This window comes from Cydia pomonella, chromosome 16 (assembly GCF_033807575.1).
Source record: "Cydia pomonella isolate Wapato2018A chromosome 16, ilCydPomo1, whole genome shotgun sequence".
In the NCBI taxonomy this organism is placed as follows: Eukaryota; Metazoa; Arthropoda; class Insecta; order Lepidoptera; family Tortricidae; genus Cydia; species Cydia pomonella.
Window position 1 is genome coordinate 6,444,106 of NC_084718.1, and position 27,986 is coordinate 6,472,091.

A 27,986-nucleotide genomic window follows, 5' to 3' on the forward strand; every position below is an offset into this window, starting at 1 on the left:
AGGCAGCTTTAAATGAATGCTGGTAGTTAATGTAAGTTATTCAAGTTATTCATTTGCCGTTCAATAAGGAAAGAATCAGTTTAACATAGCATTAGATGGTTACATTTTCAATAAGTTACTTTGTTAAAAAAAATTAAATGAAATTTAATTTCTAAAATTAACAGACGGAAAGTTCGAGCTCATTTTGATTGATTTAGCAGTTTAAACTATTTTTTAAACAATGAGTAAGTACCTAATCAAAGGCTAATAATTAAAGTAGGCATCTTTGTTTGTTGCTAACTTCAAACTTAACAGTTTCATGTCGGTTACATGTTTAGTTTAGAGTAGGTAGCGTTTAGTCGTATATTCTACTACTACACCAGTATCTTTTCAATCATAGGTTTTAGTTTATCATCATTGGCATAACAACTAATTGATTTTCAGATTTTCCAATATAGCGTAGAGGGGGGCTGAATAATTTACGCGGCGGCATGCTCGATCGGAATCCTCGATATGTTAATGACATTGCGACATGTGCAAGCTCAAGCACCTACATGGTACTGAAGACGACTCGTACCAACTTATCTTACACACGTCCTCGACCTTATAGCGTTAAAATAGCGATCAGTTTTGCATGTTTTATGCAGTGTCAGTGGTTGATGTACAATCGATCAGTCACATTTTCCCATGTCCGGGAGTGACCGAGTAACACAGCGTTCCTTTAAGATCCAATCAAATCTTGGTGTCCAAAGAATCTTAATCGTCTACAAGGATTTCAATCAAACTTTTCAGTGGGAAGCCAAATTGACTAATTAACTGAATTTATCGCTTCCGTAAAACTTCGGTCGGATATTTCCAGGATATTTCTGTCGTCGCTCGCGGGCGCGGTAATTCAACATTTTCTCATATTCTGTATCACGAATATTACAAAAGATTTCTTTGAATCTGAGAACCCTTAAAACACATATAAGTTTCTTTTGTTATGAGTTTCACGCTCTTCCTGTTACGCCGTGGTATTGGTTATTTTATGACATTACAATATGGAGCCGTCACGTATGTTCTAATCAAAAATCACGTCACACGACAGAGGCGGGTGTTCCAAGAACGCGCTGAGTGAATAATGCATAGATTACATCCTATACAAGTCGCGTTATAATGTAATTTTACTTCTCTACGATATTAAAAAGTTTGGGGTTACCGTGGCGTCTCTAAATCATGTTTGTTATGAGTGTTATAACCAAAAGGATCTACTTATATTTATACATGGATTGATAGAGATTAAATGTAAAATATTAAAGTTGAGTTGAGGAATAAATGTTCTATTTAAATCTTTGATTTTCTATGAGACAAGGTGTTTAGTTGTCAAACTTGTTTAGTTGTTGTTTATCAAACTAAAGGGTCAGTGATATACAGCATCTAGAAGTAATTTCAGAAACCAAACGTCAAAATTGTCAACAAAATTACAAAATTAAAATTCAAGATTTCGAGAAGATAAAATAAATAAGTTATATTTACAAGCCTACGAGTCAACGCAGAAAAATCGTCGCTTTAAATCAGCTATATTTACTAGATTGGATTTTATGGATTTGGAAAAATAAGATTTCGGAAATAGAATCACGTGAAAAAATTTTCACGTCAAACAAAAACAATCAAGATTTCGCTGTGAATTTTACTAATTTTCAAGAATAATATCTCAAAATGTCTCAAGAATTACCGGGATTAATAGCTGAGCAAGAAAATATTTGTGAATTAATTCTCAAAGCGCAAGCGAACTTCAAGAAAACACCAAAAGCGAGATTAACAAGAGGGTACATCAAGACACGAAAAGAATCCATAGAAAATTATTTTAGTCAGTTCGTAGCAAATAATCGAGCCTTGATAAAAATATCAACACCTTCAGACAAAGCGAAATACGAATATTTCAAAGAAGATGTGTATTCAGCGTGCGAGGAAATGTTCATTGATTTGAAAGCAGAGATGACGGACATGCTAGAGGGTACTACGCCGTGCACGAGCAGCACTAATCCAACACCAAGCACCAACAGTGATGATGTGAAGCTACCGAAAATAGATATAGCGAAGTTTACCGGTAACTACCAAGATTGGACTTCGTTTTACGATATGTTTACGTCACTCATTCACAACAAACAGAACTTGAGCAGTGTTCAAAAGTTGCATTATTTAAAAAGCTACTTGTCTGGAGAACCTGCCCAACTATTGGATCATCTAGCTGTCACTGAAACAAACTACGAATTGGCATGGCTCACGCTACAGAACAGGTATAACAACAAGAGAGTCATTATTAATTCAATCTTAAGCAAGTTGATGAAACAAAAGAAAATTCATGCGGGCACTGCTAAAGCGATTCGAGAGATATTAGATACAACTATGGAGTGTCTTAACAAGTTGAAAGTACAAAACATTAATACCAGTTCATGGGATACACTTATTATATACATCATTGTTGAGAAGTTAGACGCTGAAACACATAAAGAGTGGGAAGAAGAAGCAAGTAATCTGAACCTCACAGAGTTACCTACCATGGTCATGTTCCAAAAGTTCTTAGAAAAGAGATTCCGAGTTTTAGAGATGATGCAACCTAGCCAAACAACGAACATGAACATGAAGAGTACCTACCGAAGCACCCAGAGAGATAATAACTTCACTGTCGAGTCTAAGTCATTTCACGTGTCACCAGCCATCAAGTGTGGATTTTGTAAGCAGAACCATTACTTGAATCAATGCAAAGAGTTCCAAGAGCTTACACTTGAAAAGAAAACAGAGTTCATTCAAAACCAGCAACTTTGCTTTAACTGCCTAATCCCTGGTCATGCTGTCCGATTCTGTAAAAGCAAGTTCTCATGTCAAAAGTGCGGAAGAAGACATCACACATTGTTGCACAACAATACGTACCAATCCAAAGAGAAAGAGCACAAAGAAGAAACAAAACAAGAGAGAGAAAACAAAGAATGCAATCGAGAGAAAGACTCTAAACAAGAACCCAAGCAAGACACGAGAAATAAGAGAGAGATAGTTGCCCATCTAACAACAGGAAGCATGACAGGATTGTTATCTACAGCCCAAATTAACGTGACGAACCACCAAGGAAGAGAATTCGTATTAAGAGCCTTGTTAGACCCATGTTCTCAAGAGTCTTTCCTGAACGAGTCTGCAGCTCAAACTATGGGCCTTAAGAGAAAGCGCGTGAACGGAAACGTATCGGGTCTTGATGAGATGAGCACACCCATCCGATTTGCTGCTGATATCGAGATTTCATCACGTCTTAATCCTGAAAAGAAAATGAGTATAACAACTTACATAGTAAAGCGAGTTACAAACATCATGCCTTCAGAGAAACTTACTATCGATAACTGGGTTCATCTAAGAGATTTACAACTAGCCGATCCGACTTACCACCAACCAAGTTCTATAGATATTCTATTGGGAGTAGAAGTTTACAACGAGATGATACAGCCTGGTCTGATCAAAGGCGTTCCAGGCTCTCCCATAGCTTTACAAACCCATTTGGGATGGATAATATCCGGAAAAGTCACAGTCGGAATAGAACGAGAGCGAGAAGAGAAACCATTCATTAGTATGCATTTAAATGTCGAGTTAAATTATATGCTAAAGAGATTCTGGGAGCTAGAGACAATGGATGAAGAGAAACACAAGCTAACAGCAGAAGAGATCAAAGTAGAAGAAATATATGAGAAAACTACCACTAGAGACGAAGACGGACGTTACATAGTAGATCTGCCAATGAAACACGAGCCACCAGTTCTTCCATCTAACAGCCGAGAGATTGCACTGAAGCGCTGGAAGTCTACAGAGAACAGACTTAAAAGTAAACCTCACCTATTAGAAGAATACAACAAAGTTCTAGAAGAGTACATGACGCTAAACCACATGAAGAAAATAGAAACCAAAGATGAAGAAGAAAATGGCGTGTGGCTCCCCCATCACGCTGTGATTAAATTGGAGCGAGAAACGAGCAAATTAAGGGTAGTCTATGATGCTTCATGCAAGGGAAGCAACGGGGTATCCTTGAATGACGAGTTATTAATCGGACCCCCATTGTTAGAAGATCTACGAGTCATTCTCATTAGATGGAGAACATACAAGATAGCATTTGTTGCCGACGTGGAGAAGATGTATAGACAGATACGAGTAAAAGATGAACACACAAATTACCAGAGAATTGTATGGAGACCAGATCCAAAGGGACCCATTGAAGACTTCAAACTCTTAACTGTTACATTCGGAACATCCTGTGCGCCTTATCTGGCAATAAAAACTTTAAGGCAAACAGCAAAGGATGAAGGATCGGACTATCCAGAAGCTCAAAAGATGATATTACGAAATTTCTATATGGATGATTTGCTCTCAGGTACAGACGAAGAAAAAGAGGCTATAGAAATTCAAAAACAAGTTACACAAATTTTAATTTCTGGAGGATTCACACTAAAGAATTGGTGTTCGAATAGCGAAGAGTTTATGACAGCATTAGACAAGCAAGAAAAGAGAGAAGAAACGCAGACAGTTGAAATAAAACGCAAAGAGAGCGTGAAAACATTAGGTATAATATGGGAGGTTAAGGAAGATAAGTTGTTCATACCTAATCATATCAAAGATTCCCATGACACACCTATGACTAAAAGAAGCGTTTTATCTGAGATAGCATCAATATTCGACCCAATGGGATGGATCGCTCCAAGTGTCATACTAGCAAAGATATTTATGCAAGTTTTGTGGAAGAAAAGCATTTCGTGGGATGAAGAACTTCCGGCAGAACTACAAAAAGAGTGGTCACAGTATAAGAGAGAACTGCCAGCTTTGAAAGGTGTCAGCTTAGATCGATGGATGCACACTACGAGTAAATCAACTCTTGAACTGCATGGATATGCAGACGCTTCAGCATTGGCTTATGCGGCAGTTATATACTCGAGAGTTATAGACGAAGAAGGAGAAATTAAAGTATCCCTCGTGACAGCAAAAACAAAAATCTCGCCGATTAGAAAAGTTTCCTTACCCCGTTTGGAATTACTGGCTGCTACATTATTGAGTAATCTTTTGAAACAAGTAGCTGAGTCACTAGATGTGCAACTTGACAACGTATACGCTTATTCAGATAGTCAAGTGACTTTGGCTTGGATACACGGAGATCCAATGAAATGGAAGCCTTTTGTAAAGAATAGAGTCATAGAAATCACGCAGATACTCGATGCTAATCACTGGTTCTATGTAAACACTAAGCAAAATCCTGCTGATCCTGCTTCAAGAGGAGTGATGCCTTCCAAACTAATGTCCACAGAGATATGGTGGAACGGATCTGCAATGCTGAAAGAGAAAGAAATAAGATTAGAAAAAGGAACTCCACTAGATACAGCAATAGAAAAGAGAAAAAATATAGTAACTATGGTAGTAACCAATGAGAATGAAGAACAACTTACCTTATTGAAGAAGTTTTCATCACTGGAGAAACTTACACGTGTTATTGCATACTGTAGACGCTGGCTAAAAATTATAGACAAAGAGAAAAGTAACTTACCTTCTTACCTGACATACGAAGAAAGAAACGATGCACTTACTATATGTATTAGGATGTCACAAGAAGTAGAATTTTCGGAAGAGATAGAAGACCTGAAAAGAGACAGAAACTTAAAATCTAAAAGCAACCTCCTAGCTTTATCACCTTTTCTTGACGATAAGAGCATCCTAAGAGTCGGCGGTAGATTGAAACATGCCGATATGGAATTCATACGAAAACACCCGATAATTATTTCAAAAAACAATGTATTACTTCCGTTAATATTGAGAGAAGCTCATGCCAAAACACTACACGGTCCTCCGCAAATGATGATTACATACTTACGAGGCAAATATTGGCTGATAAACGCAGCAAATAGCGTTAAACGTTTTGTACGGGAGTGTGTTACATGTATAAGACAGAATGCGAAGAACAAAGAGCAAAAAATGGGAGATTTACCCGATTCCAGAGTCAGACGATGCAGACCATTCCTAATCACCGGAACGGATTTTGCGGGTCCAATAAATGTCAAAATGAGCAAAGGCAGAGGTGCCAAGTCTTACAAGGCCTACATATGTTTGTTCGTTTGTATGTGCACAAAGGCACTACATATTGAAGTTGTAAGTGACATGACAACACAAGCCTTTCTAGCGGCATTTAAAAGATTTGTGTCAAGACGAGGCCATGTGGTAGAAATGTGGAGTGATCACGGAACTTCATTCATTGGCGCTGAGAAAGAGTTATTGGAAATGTGGAGTCAAGGAAAATCCAGTGTTCCAGATGAGTTTATTTCCATGCTAGATAGAGAAGGGACGAAATGGAAATATATTCCTCCAGGCGCTCCCAATTTTGGCGGATTATGGGAGGCAGGTGTCAAGTCGACCAAATACCACCTGAAACGAATAGTTGGAGATACTACGCTAACATTTGAACAACTAAGCACGGTCCTGGCAGAAATTGAAGCATGTCTAAATTCTAGACCCATTTCGCCCATCAGCGATCATCCGGACGATTTGAACCCCTTAACACCTGGTCATTTTCTTATCGGAGAACCAACTAATGTCATACCATCTGAAGATCTAATAGATGTGAAGATAAATAGACTCGATCAATGGCAATTAACAACCAGAATGGTACAAGATTTTTGGCGAAGATGGCAATCCGAGTATTTAAGTAGGATGCAACAGAGGCCTAAATGGAGACAGCCTACTCGAGAATTCCAAGAAGGAGATTTAGTGCTAATAAAAGACCAGAGGCTTCCTCCTGGACGTTGGCCTATGGGAAGAATTATAAAAAAATACCCTGGAAAAGACCAACTTACCAGAACTTATGATCTACGAACCTCGTCAGGAGTATTGCAACGTTCAATAACCAAATTATGTCCTTTATTATGTGATGTAGAAAATTAGTTTGCGTCCGTAATAAGTTGTTATTTTGTTTAATTATGTTCAAGTTGGAACATTGATTCATTTTATTATTTTCTAATGACGTCACGTCATTTAAGGCGGGAGTATGTTTAGTTTGTTGTCCCAATTTCCTGGTAGATGGCGCTGTTCCAGACGCAAACTAAGTAATGCTAGTTTATCATAGAATCTATATAAGAAACTGTCACATTTCAAAATAAATGATTGGTAACGTAGCAACTTATTCAAACACAAGGGAATGTTGTTTAGTTAACTTATAAACACCGCATCATACATACCTGTCATGCAAGATCTTATAACTAATTCGAAGTCTGCGTGATATTTGAAAATGTTATTTTAAACTTGCACATTTTGTACGTGCCTTCGTTTACCAAAACGAGGGGTCTTGTGAAGAAAAGTTGAGATGCTACATGCTCCATCTAATGGTAGTAGTTCTGTGGAATAAAGCGAATGATTAGGACGAGTGGAGACGAGACAGTTGGGCTAGGACATCCTTATTTAATACTGCCACGTTAGGGCTTCCTGTCTCTGGGACTTGTAGTGAATCAGGGAATGTATTTAAATGCTCCATCTAGTAGTAGTAGTTCCGTGCAATAAAGCGACTGATTAGGACGTGTTGAGGCGAGACATTTGGGCTAGGACATCCTTATTTAATGCCGTCTCGGCTTCCTGTCTCTGAGACTTGTAGTGAATGAATTAATGTATTTTAAAAAATAGGAAATTTCGCAATGAGTGGCGATAAATTAAAACACGACCACAGGGAGTTGCAAATTACCTATTCGCACATGTGTGCAGTAAAGTAGCACCATATTTACTGTAAATAACTTTTTCTCAAACTTGTAATGAAATGTTGACAAGACTTACTTCAAATTAGGTCCGGAAATACTATATATCAGGTGCGATGAGTGAAGATGATATGTAAAGGAATTTCATACAGCCTTACACACCTAGGCCTGTAAGGCAACCTTCTTTTGTTTTTAAACGTCAAATTATGGCACGTCTTGGCATTCAACCATAAAAAAAAGTATAAGCAAAATTCTGCCATTAAACTTTTTTTCTTTTTTGTCTTCGTTAAAAAAAAATTCAGGGTTTCCTAAAGGGGAACGAAAATTTGATGTCATGTCATGTCATGTCAGTCATGCAGAAATCTTTATAGGGCTGTATCTCCTAAACTGTGCATCCTTGCGCAAAAATAATAAAATTTTCGTTCCCCTTTAAATAACACCAAAGTAATAATAAAAAAAAAACACAAAAAACAAAAAAAAACAAAGCGTAATGGCGTGCGTCGTAGCGCCAAAATAATCACATTTTTGTTCCCCTTCAATACCCCACGCACTGGACAACCTATCACATTAGGACATGAAACAATCATCATCATCATCATCATTCTATTTTTTTAAATTATTATTTCATTGCAAGTTTGAGTAAAGCACTATACAAATCTCGGCGAGCAACGGGGTTGCCGGCCGCGTATCCCTCTTGTACTATTCAGCCAGCAATCATTCTCCACAATGTTATTTCTTGAAAGTATACGATCCTATTTCTATCGAATACTACTATAAATATGTAAAATTCAACTAACATTATATGAGTGAGCCGATTATTGGAATGTTTTATTCTCACGGGATCATAGTTAAAACCACATTGCAACTACTTACTTTGCTGTTGCCTCAAAGTTTCAATATGTATTTTTAGCGTGCGGTTAGAGGCAGTTCAAAGTGTTCAGACGGGCCGCTTTTGATCCACTAGTTTCAGTGCTAATTATTCCATAATCTACATGACGCCATGACGCGTCACGTGTGAAGTTGAGCGAAAAAATGGGTCGCACGCGGTACACATCAAAGGTACCTATTGCTACTGAGAATGCTGCTACTGTTTTAATAATCTGTTTAATTTTAAGTTTATTTTCTTTGATTACGTTTTTTTATCCAGTTGCTATGAATAGGTGCAGTGAAGGACAATGTAAGTACCTATCTATGATGGAGCGTTAGACATGCCGACAAACGGAACTGATAGGGCTGGATGGAGAAAATGTTTAAAAAATGCAATTTATATTTTCATCACCAATTCACACAATTACAGTCTTCGCGATCAATATCATGTTTGTCAATTCACACCATTACTGGCCTCGTGCCCGTCGGACATTATTGCTTCACCCACGTCACGCCGCTCCACGTAACCGCGCTTGACACCGGCGTGCGTGGCGTACGAATACGCTGGCCCTTGTATTGGTAGTGGTTCTATTAGGTACAATCGAAAAAAATGATTTGTGCCCCACCATACGTTTTCACAATAAGTGTCATAGTAAATATACTTTTGAAATTAATGTAAGTAATGCCAATGACTGGTTAATGTGTCAAGTTGTTTAATAGTATCATACTAAACACGGACGAGTATAATGCTCAGTTACCCATAGTTGTTAGATATGTGGAGCTCTTAAGGATGATTTTAACCTAAACGCAGTTAAATTTTGTCTGACATACCTATCACAATTCACACCATTTCGTATCCAACAGGCTGAACAGGCATTCTTACTTATTACTACCTCACCTACGTCACAACGTCACACTAAATGACTAAAGTCCACGTAACCGTGCTTTACACTGTCCGACGTGACAATCACGGCGTCCGGGGACCGGCACCGGCGTGCGTGGCGTAGGAATGGCGGTCGTGTATACTTTACTGAATACGGGCGAGTCGAGGGTTCAGTTATTATCATAGTTCTTGGATATCTTTAGCCTTAACGAAGTGGGTACCTACATATAAATTGACACCAACAGACCTCGCGTCCGCCAGATATCGTTACCTCTCCCACCCCACATCACTCCTTTGTAAATGCAACCGCGTTGACATGGTGGCGTACGAATCTGCAAGGCCCTGCATTATTTTACTGATGACAGGCGAGTAGAGGGCTCAGTTGAAACATCATAAGTATGATATTTGATTTCTCATCGGTACTTGTTAATTTCATCAGCTCGATGTCCACTTATACACATCAGATTGGGTGAAACTGTTTCTATTCAACCAAGCATATCTATCGATGCCGGTTCAAGTCTTTCAAGATTTCGATGTTTGTCTGATTAATAACAAACTAAACACACAACTATAAGATGTAAGAGAAGACTCCTTCTAACCCTGAGCCGAATACTCGCGTACACTCAGATGCTACGAGAGCGGTCGCTCAGTTAACACGCCAAGCACGCGCCAGCGCCTCACAGCCGTTTTACCTCAACTTCAACTGCCGGATTGAAAATTCAATAGCCATTTATCGATATAAAAATTGTTAGGTTTTTGAAACGTGTAGCGGTAGAGCGGCTGCGGTAGTAGTCGTAACTTAACTTGGCGTGAAACTTTATGTCGCTACGCTTTAAAAGTGGAACGTGGTAAAATTGTAACAAACAGCTGCTTATGATCATTTCTCCTGTCTTTATATAGGAGTAATAAATTCTAAAACGCTGTGATTGTACGCCATTCAGTAAGAAACAATTATTACAAAGTGCAATCATGTTAGATAAAAATGACCACCACATAACATAACATCATATTTGTTTACTTATAGAGATATTTTTTAGGATTATGAATTGTGGGATATTAAAGATAATAGTTAACTTAAATAAAATTAACAGTTAATGCGTTGTCTCGTTTGATGCCGTCATGTAAGCAAGAGACTTAAGTATTTCAATACTGTGTCTAGTTACAAAATCTTTTTTTCCGATTTGGTGAATCGATTCCAAGGAACTATATTAGATTAAAACTTTCAATGCCTGGTCCTATACCAAATGAACCCACCTAGCGGGCTCTTGGCAGTGAATATGCCAAGAACCCACGTGAGTTATGCGTTAGTAAAGAGCCTACATTGTAAAACAAATGTAAAACACCAACGAATACCTTTTACAAATTGTTATATTATGTTGAAGGACCGATATTCCATATTATATATGAAGCCCGCCCGGCTCCAGGCGGAGACTAACTTAATCGCATTACTTGCCTCCAGCCGTATCTTATCCGTATCTAGACCCCGTATCTTACGTAGATTTATCACTCATGCGCGATGTGCTTAAATTGTTTAACTAATATTGAACTCAATTTCTAATTAGATAAACGGGAGAAATTAATAAGGTTAGACAGACACTTTCTAAGCACATATATGTGGCCTACACTTTTGCTTCTTTACAGAGGTGAAATAAGACGTAGTTCTGTATAAATATGTCAATAACTAAGTAAATCACTGCAGCATTGGTCCCAGGAAGGGCCCCCAGAGATCATAAATTTCCACTTGCTTCAATTCTGGCATAAGTAGGTACCTCTATCTCTTCATTCACTTTTAAAATATTCTTCATACAATGTATGTAATTCTTCAAATTTCGGTTTAAATACATGTTTAAAATGATCTCTTATACAAAAACACTTCATTTGCGTGACAATCTTGGCATCTTGGCTTAATTCCGTACCTTCATAATTCTGTAAACCAATACTCGGAAATTAATTTGGACACCCAGTTCACGTGACTTTCCCCTTCAAGTCGCGAAAACAAACAAACACGAGCGGCGACAGTTCAAAGCGGCCGAAATAGACACAAGTCGAACCCTTTCATGTCCGTCCCGTCCCACGTCCGCGACACCTCGGGGTTTTATTTCGAGTATAAATACTTAAATAACATAATTAGTAATTACTAAGTACTTTGCCTTTGTACTAAGTTAAGTCAAAACTAAAGAGATATACCTACTGTTTAGAAGCACTAGACTTACACGTAAGGATGGATTTCCTTGTTACACCAAATTATTGAAATGACCATTATCACTATTATCAGTGTTAAGATAGCGATTCTAGATGTCAAAATATTTATTCTTACATACTTTCCTGACATTTCGTGACTAATTGTTTATGTGTTTAATGTAACGTAACTTTGTAATGTAACTTTAATTACTCTAGCTAAACAACAAAAAGTTATAGGTACCTACTAAATTCTAAACAAATTAACAGGTAAATGGGTATTAAATTTGGCAAAGTTAATCAGCTGCTCTGCTCTAATAAGATGCGTTCTTGGGCGGGCGGGAAAAGGCCACTACCATTTTCATTTGAGTGTACTATGTTCTCGATATTGGAATGATTTTTCTATAGATTTTTTTTTATAATACTAGAATGCGTTCAATATTAGCGACTGTTTGAAGCAATATTTACCACGTTGTCGTCGGATGTATAGATACTATATCTAGGTAGACGATTGCGAATTCTATAATACATGCTATGCTGATAATTATAGCAGTAGCGCCTTTTTGACAACCGACTATTTTGATTTAGCGTCACACACCTTTTACCTATGTTTTTCTATGCTAAAATTGCTAAATAATGCGATACGATGACAGATGACGCGCACATTTTATAATGGCTTAACAACGGTTAATTTATAGTTATTCCCCTTTATGTGCTTTAACAACGCGTTAGCAAAAACCAACAGTTTACGAAATGTCGCTTCATGTTATCTGTTCCGAGAAGCGTTATCGCTGGTCTGGAGGTGGAGGGGATAATATCCTCGCGCGGAGGGGGTGTCAGCAGCTCGTTAATCAAACTGTCACTAAGAATGTCTCCTTGCCCAATATTGTCTCGTCACGCTAGTTCACTTGGAAATGACAACTACTTTATATGAAACTAAAGGCACGTTTCCAAAAAAGGCCCATATTATTTAAAATTCCGAGCCTAAGTTGTATATTCATCAATTTCTCCGTTTTTTGAAGTGAAAACTTCTTTAGCGTCGCTGTGCACTTTTTGTGATGGGGAAAAAATGTTCAACTCTTGACAGGTCACGTGACCGACAAATTCGTGAGATTGAAAATTCGTAAGACGGACACGTGACCTGATCGAAAAACTCCATCATGGTTCTAGTAATGATGATAGTGTAAGAGTCGTTGAAATTATGGATGTAAGTTGATTTTTCTGAGATATAAACTTTTTAATGTTAAATAATTGTAATAGTTCTGAAGTGTTAAATTTTTTATGTAATATAAGTAAGAATAAGAATAAATTTTATTATCAATAAAACACATAACAGAATATGTTAGGGGTCTCCGCAGTCCGCACTAGGCTACGTCTGTATGGCGGGGAACCAGTTACAGTTAAAATTATTGAACTAAGTTACACAATAAAGTAAGTATTGAGATAACAAACTTAAAATGAATTAGTTATAGTAAGAAAAAAAATACATTCCTGCAAGGTATGAAAACTAAACTAAAGTATTTTAGCTAAAATATCTTCTGTCTCGGCATAAGTAAGTGAATGTAAGAATTTAAACAAGAGTTTCTTAGCTTGTTCGATGGGGCAGTCTATAAGGTTACATTGTCATGTTTGTGTACGATAGCGCAATAAATGAATATTGTATTTTACCATATAAATGATAGTACTTTTATACTGATAATTCAAGCAATTCGTGCAAAATTATTCCCTAACTATTCCAAAATATCAAAAATGCACAACGTTAATATTCAAGTTTTCACTTCTGCCGGCACTCCTGAAGTGCAACCCGTTGTTTTTTTTTCTACTTTGAATCGTAAAAACCAAAGTACATCTAGGTATAATTTGGTTTTTGTTATAAATATCTCCATACTTTTGGACGATGACCCAATTTTAGAACAATTTGTTTGGTTAGTTAATTATAGAAACAGACTGTCCGCTAAATCAAAGTCAAGAACAAAATAACGAAAACTGTTCAAACGTGTTGAAACCATGGAAAATAATAGATGAACGCTCAATATTAATACAATCAAAGACTAAAACGAAAATAAACAGTGTTTTGCTATTGAAATGAGGGAGGAATGGTATTCAGACAAATTCACAAAGAAACATCAAAGCGGTGATGGAGTAGCGATTTGATTCTGTCCTTTGATTGCTGCGCGGCCCGCTCAGCTATTTCCGAACCGCACCTATAGGAGCCACGCAGGGCTGCCCCGTGCAGTCGCTAAAGTTATTCTTATAACCCACAGATGTACTCATAAAAACAAAACAATAGATATACGATAATTTCTCCACAAACGCTTTATCAAGACAAGGCGACGACAGCGCACGACAACGGTGTTTCTTCGTAAATAATCCCGCGCGTGCCAACCCTCTGGATGAAGCTGTCAGCCTCTCCACAATAATTACGGCGGGTAGTTGCTAAACTATTTAGGGCGTCTGACGGTGAGCTCTCAGCGTTATTTTATTTTGTCAACTGAAAGCCCCTTTGTGTTTTAATTAGCACTGAAATGGCAGCTCCGTTATTGAGTGTTGCGGCTGTGAGAAGCGTTAATTAACTTTTATTGGCGTAATCTGGAGTTTAAAGTTTCGTTTCGTTGTTGACTGGTTAGCTATTTGTTCGGTGGTTAAATACCAAATACAATGTGTAAACTGCATCTGCCGTGTACGGGCTCCCGAATGCAGAGAGGACCTTTAAATTTTATTAGAGCTATTACTACTATGCTCGTACGAGGACGTACATGCAAAATGGTTGCAGACGGCGCTCTGAATCCTAATAGATTCATTGTCCGTACGGGTTTCTTGTAATGGCTCAATTTGTCACAGTTGCTTGGGTTCTTGAACTTCATTTACATATCGCACAGATTTCGCCGTTGATTCGTTTCCATTAAGAAAAGCTTTTGCTATTCAGATTTCGATTATGCAGTCTGGAATCGAGTTTGAATGCGGCGATGTTAATTCGAAACGATTTTCATTGTTCGACTGCGGGGTGTTCTACGTTCGAGGAAGCGTGAGGAATAATTCCGTCATAAAAACACTCGAGGAATTCCTTTCACGTGTAACAGCGGACACGTGAACTATGATGGCTGGTGATGTCAACCCCTCCCGCGATTGTCTCCATGCTAATTCCTCTTTATCGTTATGCTTATGATTCAACTGAACTTTTTATTCTGTCGCCATTGACAAACGGTCGCCGCGGATTGAATAATAAGCGATGTTTTCGAATGCTCGGGGCGAGTGCATTAAAAATATCCCGGGTCGTAGCGACTGGAGTCGCATCGGAATCGCTCGCCACATTGTGACTTTTGTGACGCTTCCGAGAACTGCTTTAGCGTTTGAAATATTGAAATTACGTGCAGATGCTAAGGTATTTGTTTTATTCCCCTTAAACAGAACTTGCAAGCTGCAATTAAAGCTGAGTTTTAGTTGCTTTCATTTTTCAGTTCAAAACGAAGCCCGTGACATGACACACGGGCTTCGTTTTCGTTAAAAAGGTTTTACTTTTACTGGTGTGTTAGTAACATTTTATTAACTTCTTAGATGCATTTAAGTAGGCACCTTTCTTAAGCCAGGTATCTTAAGTAAGTAATTGGTAAATTGATAACTTATGATCTTTTCAAACATTTCAGCACAATAAACTTATTGGCCTTCTTAATACAGATATACACTAAGATTCTTAGTTCTTTTTTTAGTGTAGAAATTTTGTTTTTGTACTGTAGTAGCTTATTCAGTACCTATAACTACCAAAACTATGCGAAAAAATAACAAAGAAAAGGTTTAGTTAAATAAATCATTCTTTCATATTGTAATTGTAACACGAGAAAATGTAATTGGTGCCAAGTTGACACGCCGGGGCGGAAGTGGCGTTCTTTTATTCTGCTGTAAGTGACGTTTCGGTGGGGTGCGTCGGACAAGTGCGTGTGTAAAAAACCTACAAGTTATACTTTTTTTTTCACTTATTAGGGTTATTTATCACTGCGAAAGATATCACGTCAATTTATTATCGCTGCGTATGAAATAAGTTATCTTATAAACAATAAAACTATTTAAGTACTTAGGTACCTATCTGTATTTGCATGGTATTTGCTCTCTTACACTTTAACATCTACATTGCCCACATGCCGAACAATAGAAATAGGCGTCAATTTAAATTAGCAAAGCAATCACGAACAATAACCGGGATCGCCGATGGCGTGGCCCGAATTAGACCTGTTTGATGGTGCCCTATTTGTATACAATGATCATTGTTCCACACCACTGACAACTGATGAATCTTTTAGCTAGATCTGGATGTAGATACGACCTTGGTACTCATTCAGGGTTTTAAGCACGCGACCATGGCCATATTCAGAGACGATACTTGATTTCGGTGACAGAACCCTAAGCAAAAGGCTACCGTATTGCCTGAATAGGTAATCTATCCGAGAATATTTGGCATAAGCCAATTATGAATTTTTTTTGAAAGCACTTTAAAAACTATAGGTATCTAATGCAAATACAATTGTCAATTAAGTTCTCTCGCACACATGTGACTGACTGCGCTTCATATCTTGAGACGGCAACGCAGGTTATCAATACAATTTCGATATTATGTTGCTGCATCAGAATAACGTTCGTAATAAGGCCCTTGGTAAGAGACTCTTGGCCTAAACGATGCAATCATGTCCACTTATGTGTCCACGACAAGCTTGTGGGCTCGTATTTATTTGTATCTGCAATAGTTTACAGTAGACACAAATGAACAATTGTAGTTAAATGTTGAGAAAGTAATGGCGTTTTATCAAAATTAGAAGTCATATACGAATATAATTAGAAGCAGTAAAATCTAACCTTTAATAACATGACTCTGTCTCGTTGTGAATAACACGATCTATATAAATTAAAGAAATTTCAGCAAGTAAACAGTCTGTTTTATGTGCACAGCGTTGACCAAAAAAAAAACAAAGTTAATTAAGTGGGTTGTCAATCAGTGACTCTGACGTTCAAGATAACCTCTGCGCTTGAGACACGTCTATCGCGATAATGGTTGCACACTCGAACCAAGACCGTACATAATTAGCATGTGATTGTTATTCAGAGGTATAGCTATAATAAACACCCCTATGATGGGACTGGGACCAGTAATGGGATGCTATAATAGACTAATCCTGTAAAATAAGTATTTACCATCAGTTTTTAAATGCTGGCAACATTTTACCATGAACAAAAGCAATAGAGCTGCAAAGCAATAGAGTTTAATTGGTCGTTGAAATTTGTTAGTTTGAAAATTAATGGCGCCATACATCCCATGACTGGTTGAAGCGAATTAGGTGAATACCACTTCCAGCTCCAGGATAAAAAGTATTTGTTTCAAATTTTACAACGACAACGATATGTATATCACTAGGTAGGGGTAGGACTCATACATTTGCCCAGATATAGCCATGGGTTCAAGTCGTTTCGTCCGCGTGATAAATTTAATATTTGTAGGTGTGTAAATGTTATTTACATGATTTTGAAACTCACAAATTGTAGTTTGACAACCAGTGACTTGACTGAACAGTGATAACCTCTGCACTTGCGATGCCTTCAGCGCGATAATGTCAGTTACACTATCGACTGAATTATATGTTCTGTGTAATCTGCTTTCGCGTTCGTGTACCTAGTACTTAAATACACAATTAAGTATCTTAATGTCATTCAAACGATTTTGCGGTCGAACATGACCCCAAAATCGATCTTTTTTGATTTTTTTGATTTGATTTTTTTTTTGTTTTTGTTGACCAAGTGACCATGTGATAATAATTCGTGTGAATCTTACAAAGATGCTTACTCGAATACCCAACCCAGAACAGAACTCTTTTCGTCAGTCACGTAAAACCAGCCGTGTTGATTGGAAAGCAAACCATCTGTCGCCTTGAATATTCTGGAGCATAACGGGGTATCTAATTGAAGATACTGCCCGCATAGTTCTCGGGATGACATTGGTCTTCATTCGTCACGATCACGACACGACATCCTGAAATTAACCAAGTTGTACTGTGTCGTAATAATTTATGCCGGCGTATTGACATAACATAATAGTACATTGCGATACAAGTGCGAAAAATAGGAAATTCGAAACGAGTGGCGATAAATTAAAACACGACAGAAGGGAGTGTTTTAAATCGACACGAGTTGCGAATTACCTATTCGCACATGTATCGTACAACGTTTTACAGTACATATGGCCCTTTAAATGTTCGACACAGTAACGTAATATGCTAATTTTCGCACTAGTGCGGTAAAGTAGCACCGTATGTACTGTAAAAGTAGTTTATGTGACTGCTACATAATAAAAGCATTAAAATACAGGAGTGCTTAAGCAACGAACGAAGTGAGTTTCTTAAAAGGTTCACACGAGTGTTTAATGCCTAATTATGTAGTTACACACATTATTTTATCTACACACATATTATAAACTTTCTATGATATATGCACTAACCGAAATTACAGCTAATGTTGGGGCATCGCTGCTCTCTTGGCGGAACTCGTGGATATGTGGTGGCGTCACCGAAATATTTTTATCGCTCATTTTACACGAAACTTTTGTTATAGTTACTTAAAAAACAACAAAACAAGTTCATTTTATACTTAAAACTAATGAAAATATAAACTTCATAAACTGTACGTCAAATGGCGGTAAATGAAAACTTTTTTAACGCATGTCACGCATCCGTAGTATTTTTTAATTCAGAGACAAACTAGAGTCGGGGGCCTATTTCCGTATCAATCGATACAAAGTAACATGCGAGATTTGTCAAAATTATATGCAGTCGACATTTCATTTCGAACAAAAAGGCATCTCGACTGATATTAGAATAGAGGTCAAATCGAATTGCTTTTTTTTTCAGAGATGTTCCAAATTTGAATGTTATTACCAAATTGATTCCGATGTAGTTATGAAGCAATTACAACATTATCACAGATAAGAAATTTGTTGTAGCAAAACAGTTTATCGTAATATTGGCCATTATTTACAGATTTTGAAGGCATCATAGAGGGTTTATGATATGTGTGTAGATAAATAGGTTTACAATACATATATGGTGCCACTATACCGCACTATTGCGGTAATAGGCACTTAACGTGCCTATGGCGAACATTTAAAGGGCCATATGTACTGTAAAACGTTGTACGATACACGTGCGAATAGGTAATTAGCAACACTTGTCGATTTAAACCACTTCCTTCGGTCGTGTTTTAATTTTCAATGTATCGCCACTCGTTGCGAATTTCCTACTTATCGCACTTGAATCGTAATGTACTAATAATGGTTTTAAGTATTGTTCTTTGCCTAACATAACCTGGGTGCGTAGCAAATGTCAATCGTTTACGCTCCGCTTCAACGAAACGCAACTGTCACTGTCGCACTAATATGGAAGAGTGATAGAGATAGAGATATACAAAGCATTTCGTTATCGTAGCGCAAGCATTAACGCTAGGCACCCTTTCCTCCCTGGCTGGGTAGCCAACATGCCAATTGTTTACGCACCGTAGTGAACGGAACGCAACTGTCACTGTCACACTAATATGGAAGAGTGATAGAGAGAGATGACTACGCTACGCTACGGAGCGTTAACGCTGATGTACCATCAGCCGTAAAAGTGCATGGCGACTTTAATAATGAATTCATTCATAATTTCTCTTGAGCCCTTTTGAGTTGAAAAAGTTTATGCTTAAGGTTATGTGGCATCTATCATGTGAACCGATTTCAGAAATTGATCTTTTATTTGAAAAATGGTGTATTTAATGTAATCTCATAGAAATTTCAGGTGTAATGAACACACGTAAAGTTGGTGAAATTGCAAACTGAATTCGGACAGCTTTTTGTTAATTAAAAAAAAGTTACCAAGATAGAGATCTGATTATATTTTTCCTGTAAAATTTATATTATGTAATAAATACATAATTTTTCGTCGGTAAGCTTCGGAGATAAAGGGGGGGGGGGGGGCGGTATTTTTTTCATATTTTCCTTAATTAATATTATTTTTCCCTATGAAAAAAATATTTTTTTTGGAATATACAATTTGAGCTCTTTCAAATAATACCTAACTAGACTGACTAGACTTTGAAATTTTGCCATTCTTCAGTTTGGGCATTTCCCATAATTAATATTAAAAAAAAAACTTTCAATGTGTCTGAGTTAGCGTTGTTCCAAAGGCTGTAACCGTGTGTTTATACTGTCTATGCATATTAACCTTTCTATCAAATGTTCTAGTTATTTTATTTTTAGATACTCCTAGTAGGCATAGCTCTGTTCCCAAAAGAAGAACCATGTACACTTGTCAGTTTTCGTAATATGGCGGTTTTTTTTTTCACTTTTTAATTATTTTCTTGAATTTGGTCTTTGTGATTTATTTGCTTTTTTGGTAGGCTATACTACATATTAAAACTCATCACTACAAAAAATATTGTCTGAAACTTTAGTTCAAATATATGTCAAAATAATGGAAACTATAATTTGTAAATTTTTTTTTGGTGTTCTGGTATAGCGGCACCTACAGTTTTTATTTCATGAATTGCCCATCTATAGATCTATTTTTTTTATACTACATTGGTTTTTTATACTACATATATTAAATTCAAAATATTATGTTTATTTTTTGAATCGTCAGGAAATATGAAGTTTTCACTTCAGATAGCATACGAAAAGGCGCGGAATTACAACAGGATTTTTTTTCGATTCGAAGTAGTAGTACGGTATTAATATTAAAATAGCAACCCTATAATGTAACAACGTCTTCTCCCACTTGCTCAGATATTTTTAACTTAACAAAAGCGGTTTACGTCAGTGATTGTACATTATTTAGGCTTAAGTCTAAATAAAACTTTAAATGTAAAACAAATGTAACCTAGTCTCAGTAACGTGATATTTTAAAAGGGGATCTTAAATGTAGCGCTGCCGAGTCAATTAATTCCTTAAAGAAACTAATGAAGAGTCCAATGGAACACGTGTTCTTGGAATAGCAGCCGCAAGCTCTTATCTAAAGCAAAATGCACCACTTTAATGCAGCTGTAATTCATGCCATTTAAAGTCTAATGTCGATTAATCAAAAACTCCAAATAAGAGTTTACGAAAGTTATGCGTTAGTTTGCGTAAACATATAGTTGGACAAGCTTTATTACTCGTTAGTTCTCTTTGGATAGATTTACTCGTTTGATATCAGAGAAATCCATGTAAAATACGAGTCGTAAAGATATAACGAGTAATTAATAAATATCCTGTGGTTCTTTGCATGTGGGGTTCAAAGATGTTCGTGACCCAATTATTTTATTGGTGCATTGACTTTAGTAATGATAAAGTAATCATGAACATTAAAAATTATCTAATACTAATTAATAAAAACAAATGTTACATAGCTGATATTATTAATTGTAGGTAATTGTCGAAATAGGAGTACAAATTAATGTGTTATCTTATAAATTTTCTACTTAAAGACATACCTATGTACATAAATAGCTAAAAAAAAACTCAAGCCCGAGTTTAACCAAATTATGTTTGACGTCAAGCCACGATGGATATAATTTTGGCCTGACCGTTTTAAAACCTATTTTTTTTGTGAATTGTATGTTAAAGTTTATTTTAAATATTTCGACTAAAAGGTAATGTTTGATCGAGTCCTTGATTACCTTTTATACTTATCTATAAATCTGTGTTGGTTTCAGATGTCTCTCGTCGAGATAGCGTCCAACGCCTCCATGCGGGAGGAACGGATACAAAACATCTACAAGTTCTGTACGCCTTCGCTGGTAACTATCTTATCTCTACATCTTTGTAAAGTACGCCTGTTTCTCTAATCTTTAATATGTTCTCTTATATTATCTATACTAGGCTAAGTACCTACTTGAGTTGCTTTTACTTAGTTGCGAGTAAACATTAAGTTAACGAAAACCGGTAGCAGTAGAGTTCAGACGAATGTTTCTAAGGATAATTTTTTTATATGACTATGATAACATCTAAGCTCGTTAATTAGGTACTTATCGTTGGCTTTGGCGCTTGTTGCGTACGCAGCTTTAATGTTCAGCCAAGGTATGGTTGGACCGGACTGATACAGTGTTATGTTTACGATGCTTGATATATAAATAATATTTACTTAATTTAGTCGTTATCTTTTATCTATTTTTCAATTTGTTCACTCTATATTATTTTATGTCTTTTTCCTTCTTGTCTGTTGCCTTTCTTGATTTTTCTCACTTGATGGTCTCATCGGAAAATCAGCGCTGAAAGCCACGAGCAACATGCTGAGATGAGGCCATTTCATGGCACTTTATACTTTCTTTGTTTTTGTTATATTATGTACTTAATATAATGTGTTTTGTTTGTGTTTACGAATAAAAATTATTCTATTCTATTCTATTCTACTTACCTACTTTCCTTAGTTTCCTTACAAAAAGCAAAATTAAAATTATATTGTTAATTAACTTAGTGACTTCATCGGCGTTCTAAACCGTTAAATAGCATAAATACCTACTTGAAGTTTGAAAGCATTTCTAACATTCTATAAAATCAAGTATGCTGCCTAATGTTTAACAATCATGTTGATCCTGTTTTGATCTGATATCTCATATTACTCATCTATCCCGTGATTTTTAAACAAGATTAGATATATATTAAAATTATTTTCTTTATCTATATATGTATAATGTCACCTTTTGTTATTGAAATTGCAATTAGGGGCACACGGTCACGGGCACATCAAATAAAGTTTTCACTATACACGTCGTTGCATGAGCAAGACACCTGACAGATTTCGTTCACAAATCTATTGCAAACGCAAAATTATTGCTTTTCTTACGGGTATTCGTAGCATCACGTGTAGTAAGGTGATATCGCGCGCCATTATTAAGATCCTTTTCTACTCCCCGCAGCGGTTATGGGTCCCATTCATCAATAAACCGCCCACCAGTATTGTATTGTAATTGGAATGGTTTAAGATTACCACAGTGTCAAGTTACTTGACATAATGCGAAGGATGTACAAAAGACGTTTATGAAAACGTATCCTTAATTTATTGATTGATGTTGTCTATTAAATTGCTTTGCAGATCGAGTTCTGGATATGCATGAACGTGACTATTCAAGGTGAGTTGTCGAAATAAGGTCTCACATGTTGCTTTTGACAAAATTGCTTTTAAATTGAACCCTGCCATGTTCGTCAAAGCTATTTGGAATTATGGGTTTTTGCATGAATATTCATATTTTTCCACGAAACACCCAAACTACCGCTAGGTATCCATGCACAACTTAATTACTACATAATTTTTTTATTACCCGACTGTTTTAATTTAAGTAATACTTAAAACTTTTATGAGTCATAGATACTAATAATATAATAGGTAAGGTTAAATGGGGCTAGAGAAACATTAGGCCAAGTGAATCACTTGTTGGGAATCCTCATACAGTTTATCTTGCCCCGAACAAAATAAAATGTGTTCTCTTTACCTTAATACGAGTAATACCTCACCTCACATGATCTTAACTTAATAATACCACGATGGGAGAATTCGAGTATTTCGAAATACTTACTGCATAATGTCAGGATTGTTGGGTCATTCCTAAAACGAACTCTAACATGATAGATTATGATACATTCTGAAGTATACTCCTTTCTTAATTTCACAGAAGTGGTGTCAGGCTCAGGCTGGTGGGGCCGAGCGTGCTGTGCGCTCGGGCGCTCTACGCCATGCCGGCAGGCGTGCGCCACTGCGGCCGGCACCGCTGTGTTGTCGTCGGTCTGCCGCCGCTCTGACGAGATCGCCTTTTTCAACTGCGTCAAGCAGCAGGAAGAGGCACAAGCGTGCTGCTGTTAGTATAACTGTGACTTACCATCAGACTTGACGAGTTTATCGTTTAATTCTGATCGTAACGACTGCACTCTAGTCCGTGTCGGGCTCGGGCTGTCGGCATGCGCCATTGCTGCTGCCAGCACCGCTGCGCTTACGTTCTATTTACGCAAATTGGCCGCAATGACTGCGCTGATGTAGTCTTGCTTACATAATTTTTGTGTTAAATTTATTTAGAGCTTCTGTTAGTAAAATAACAGAAAATTCATAACATACAATAAATCTGAAGCTTATGAGGATGACTAATGATAAAGGCTTTATTCAGGTATTTTTAATAATTTTAGCACAGACGCAGTCGCTGACGTGTCATGAAGCATGCCAGCGCGTGCTTTGGAGAGTGGGCACCGCGCACGTCGAACTAAACGCCCGGGAGCGTGCGGTTGAGGCTTGCGAGCAGTCCCCGCCGCTGCTGCACTGTTTGAGGGACCTTACTGCTTCAACAGTCCACGCTGATGCTTCCAAATGTAAGTATAAGAGCGTTTTCAAACTATCCGATCTAATGTTAGATATCAGATACAACCACAAATAATCTAAATTTTAAAAGAGCCTTATTAAGATTTCGTAGTCAGCTTACCCTTATAGTTTCGTCATGTCCGTCTGTCCGTTCGTCCGAGGCTCAGCTCCGTGATCATTAAGTGCTAGAAAACTGCAATTTGGCATGGATACATAAATCATGCATTGCGACAGAAAAATAAAATAAAAACTATTAAAAAAATGTTTTTTGGGTACCTCACATACTAACTTATTATTTTTGATTTTTTTTTTCCTAAATCTAATAGTGTGGGGTATCGTTAGATGTTCGGAAATAATCGCTCCGAAAAAAAAAAGTGTACGCCCCCTCCTCTAACTTTTGAACTAGTGTCCAAAAATATGAAAAAATCGTGAAATAAAAGCTTAATAAATACTTTCAATGAAATATAATAGCGAACATGATCGGTCCAGTCGTTTTTGAATTATTGCAAAAAATCTTCTCTACCTACTTAGTAAAAATACGTAGGTACAGAGTGCTGCTAAAGTACTTACTCCCTTATGCTTGTGTTGTAATGTACTCGTAGATGATACTTACTAATAGCCCCCGTTTGGCCTATTTTGACAGAATGGTAACTAAGAAACCCTATACTGAGCATGGCCTGACATGATCTTGACCGATTTTTAGGGTTCCGTACCCAAAGGGTCAAACCCTATTACTGAGACTCCGCTGTCCGTCCGTCCGTCCGTCTGTCACCAGGCTGTATCTCATGAACCGTGATTGTCAGCCAGTTGAAATTTCTACAATTATGTGTTTCTGTTGCCGCTATAACAACAAATACTAAAAGCTGAATAAAATAAATATTTATTTCCAATCTCGTGATTCTCATCCAATCACCGAAGATAAGCAACGTCGGGCGGGGTCAGTACTTGGATGGGTGACCGTTTTTATAGATAATGGTACGGAACCCTTCCTATGCGAGTCCGACTCGCACTTGGCCGGTTTTTTATATTTAACTATATTCTGATTCTAGATTGAATGTAACTTGTTCAAAAAAAAACTTCAAATCACAAAATAATAAATGCTCTCTAGCAGTTGCTTTTCTCCAAGTATCAAGCGACATCCAACAATCGGATCGGAAAATGTGACAACGCTCTAACAACACCGCTATTCAAACGTCGTTTGATTTTGGAATATGTTGCGAAAGAATATTCCAATGGCTGTTATAACTGTTATGCCACATCACACGCAGCACTGTCTTGCTTACTTACTTCATACTAACTCACTCATACACTTCCCACCAATGGTGAACCACGTATATTGACTTAAACATAAGTTAAGGCTTGAGAGCAGTTATTACCACTGCCGGTACACTGTATTAGAGATCTCCCTGTGACGAGAGTTCACGCTACGCTGATTTTTCTAAACGTTGGTTTTATTTTCAGATTTACCTTGCTGTCATGAATCGCCGAGTCAAGAATGTAGGACCACTTGCGAATCAGTGCTCCGTCGTACGGGAGACTCGGGAGAAATCGCCGAAGCCTTAAACCAAGACTGCGGAGCGCCGGCCATTCATGATGGACTCTGGCAATGCTTCTTGAGGAGGGCTGAGCCGCCTGATACCAAGGATCTTATTCCGCGCGATATTGCGAAACTACATTGTTGCAGCAGGGTAAATCATTTTTCTAATATTATTTACAAAAATTTAAGTTTGTGAGAATGGATGGAACTTTGTTACTCTCTCCTGAAAAACAGCTGTAGGTTTAAATGGTATAGTTATTTTTTCGGGAGTTCAGAGTTAGGAAGTTTATATTATGAATGCGAACGAACGATATTAACTAAGTATATGTAGTAACGTAGTAGTAGACACTACTACTACTTTACTACGATAGACACCTATGTTATTACATAAGCGGCATAAGCTGACTTGAAACTTTGCTGTTACAAAAAATTTAATATTAAGTAATTTGATTTCTCTCCCATTTTGTTTGTCTTAGGCGACAACGATAAACTGCCGGAGACTTTGCTTCAACACATTTAACACAGATTGGCCGAACAATTTTGAGAAATTCGACTCGGAGTGCCTGGGTAATCCACAAGAGACAGATTTGACCCAATGCATAGAAGAAGGTTAGAATACAATACTACTTCCTCCAAACGAACCCATTTATAGTCTGTCCAATTTGTCAGTAGAATAGATAAATCATTCACATTTTTAACATACTCATGTTTTTCAGTGGAAGCTCCATGTTCGTTAGGTTGTGCTGGATTAACATATTGCAGTCAGCTTAACAACCGGCCGACTAGTCTATTTAGATCCTGTTCAGCTCAAGCAGATCTTGATGCTCATTTGGCTGTAGCAGAACAAAAAGACAGTGGGTATGTAGAACGTTGTATTACTTAAGATACTCATGCATAAGTTATGACTCTGAAATGAAGATTACTGATGATATTATTGTTAATTTCCAGGTCTGTTAAGGTATCAGGGTTGACACTACCATTAAAGAACTCTTCGCAGTGTCCAACAGATATTTGGAAAAACGTCGCTTGCGCACTGCATGTCAAACCTTGTACTGCTAAGGTGAGCATTCCTATTTCATTCAAATAGTTTCCAGCCCCCCCGTGACATAAGTAAGTAATTTTTGGTAATCACAATGAGAATTTTAAATCAATAAAGGTTCAAATTGTATTGACCGTCCCGTTACGAGGCGCCTAACGTCTGAGTGAGGAGATACACTGGATCCTATAGAATTTGATCAGCCACAATTTAAATGTGTCAACTCTCGATTGATCTTGCCATGCGAAGTTCAAAGTTGTGTCAAGTCGTATTGCGGTGCTGCCTGACCGTGGTCTTAGTTCACCAACCAAGCAAGCCGCTTCGTTACTTGCTGTATAAGGTTGTTCTCGAGAAGCTATTTCATCAATATGATGTAGACATTGATGATGTGATCGTGCCTGATTGCAGGGGCATACCAGCCTTCTATGTGCGGCGGACTGCACGCGGCTGGTGTCGTCGTGCGTGGAGTGGTCGCGCGCGCCGCCCGCGCTCAACGCCGCCGCGCTGTGCGCGCGCCTCGCGCCCGCCGACCCGGCCGCGCCCTGCGTGGCGCTCACAGACTACATGACACCCAGTAGGTCCACGACATTATTATTACCGACAACACTACAATGCACCCCTACACACCCACGAATTTTTGGTAGTACCTATGAATGAAATTTTACTTGAATATGAAACTTAACTCACTGAACGTTTTACAGGCACACACCCACCGCTGCTATCATCCCGTGAAGCAGTAACCTCGCCATGCGCAGGGTCGCCATGTAACGCGACCCAAGTGTGCATAGTGAACAGGAACTGTCTGCAAGGCGGGTCTTGCTCACGATACACTTGCATAGATGGTTGTCCATTAGGTAAGTTTGTTGTTATTCTTTAGTTGGGTCGAGTCTTCTGAAATAGCACGTCTTCCCGCGACTCACTCGACTTCGTTTGTATGTCAAGTCACGTTAAATGTTTGAACTTGTGTGGGTTGCGTCATGAGATGCCATGGTGATAGGTTCTGACAACACCGTAGAAGTAGACATTATTAACAACAATTAGCAAAGGTAGTGATGAAAATAAGACCGTGATGTTGCGAAGAATAGAAGGCAGTGCGCTTTGTCTTTATTTTGTTTGGTCCTAAAATTTATGATAAAAGTATCACACAGGCACGCGTATTCGTAGAAATTCCAAGAAGATTTTAAATGTCGGATTGACAATGAAAACATTTTATTGTTAATGTTCCAGGTGATGGCAGTCCAATTTTAGTCCCGCTCGGGTCCTGGGCTCGAGTTCCGATGACCAGTCCTTCGGGGAAGGCCTGTTTTAAGATATGCCACTGCACTGCAAAGGGTTTGGGCCAATGCCAGCCTTTGCCCTGCGTGGCGTTGGATAACTGCAGACTTCATGAGAAGGTTATCACGCATGGTAAGTTCAGAACTTTGCTTGAATTGCA

General features: G+C 37.8%; 1 protein-coding gene across 1 annotated transcript in view; it reads left to right on the forward strand.

Annotated features, from left to right (window-relative positions):
- The window catches only part of LOC133526678 (reversion-inducing cysteine-rich protein with Kazal motifs), a 53,203-nt gene that overhangs the window by 17,922 nt on the left and 7,295 nt on the right, over positions 1–27,986 (forward strand). The window contains exons 4-14 of the mRNA XM_061863384.1: positions 21,349–21,432; positions 22,728–22,764; positions 23,305–23,487; positions 23,810–23,989; positions 25,440–25,666; positions 25,992–26,124; positions 26,232–26,373; positions 26,464–26,575; positions 26,960–27,125; positions 27,253–27,405; positions 27,779–27,958. Of these exons, the coding sequence (XP_061719368.1) occupies positions 21,349–21,432; positions 22,728–22,764; positions 23,305–23,487; positions 23,810–23,989; positions 25,440–25,666; positions 25,992–26,124; positions 26,232–26,373; positions 26,464–26,575; positions 26,960–27,125; positions 27,253–27,405; positions 27,779–27,958 (1,597 nt within the window). The remainder of the gene's footprint in view (positions 1–21,348; positions 21,433–22,727; positions 22,765–23,304; positions 23,488–23,809; positions 23,990–25,439; positions 25,667–25,991; positions 26,125–26,231; positions 26,374–26,463; positions 26,576–26,959; positions 27,126–27,252; positions 27,406–27,778; positions 27,959–27,986) is intronic.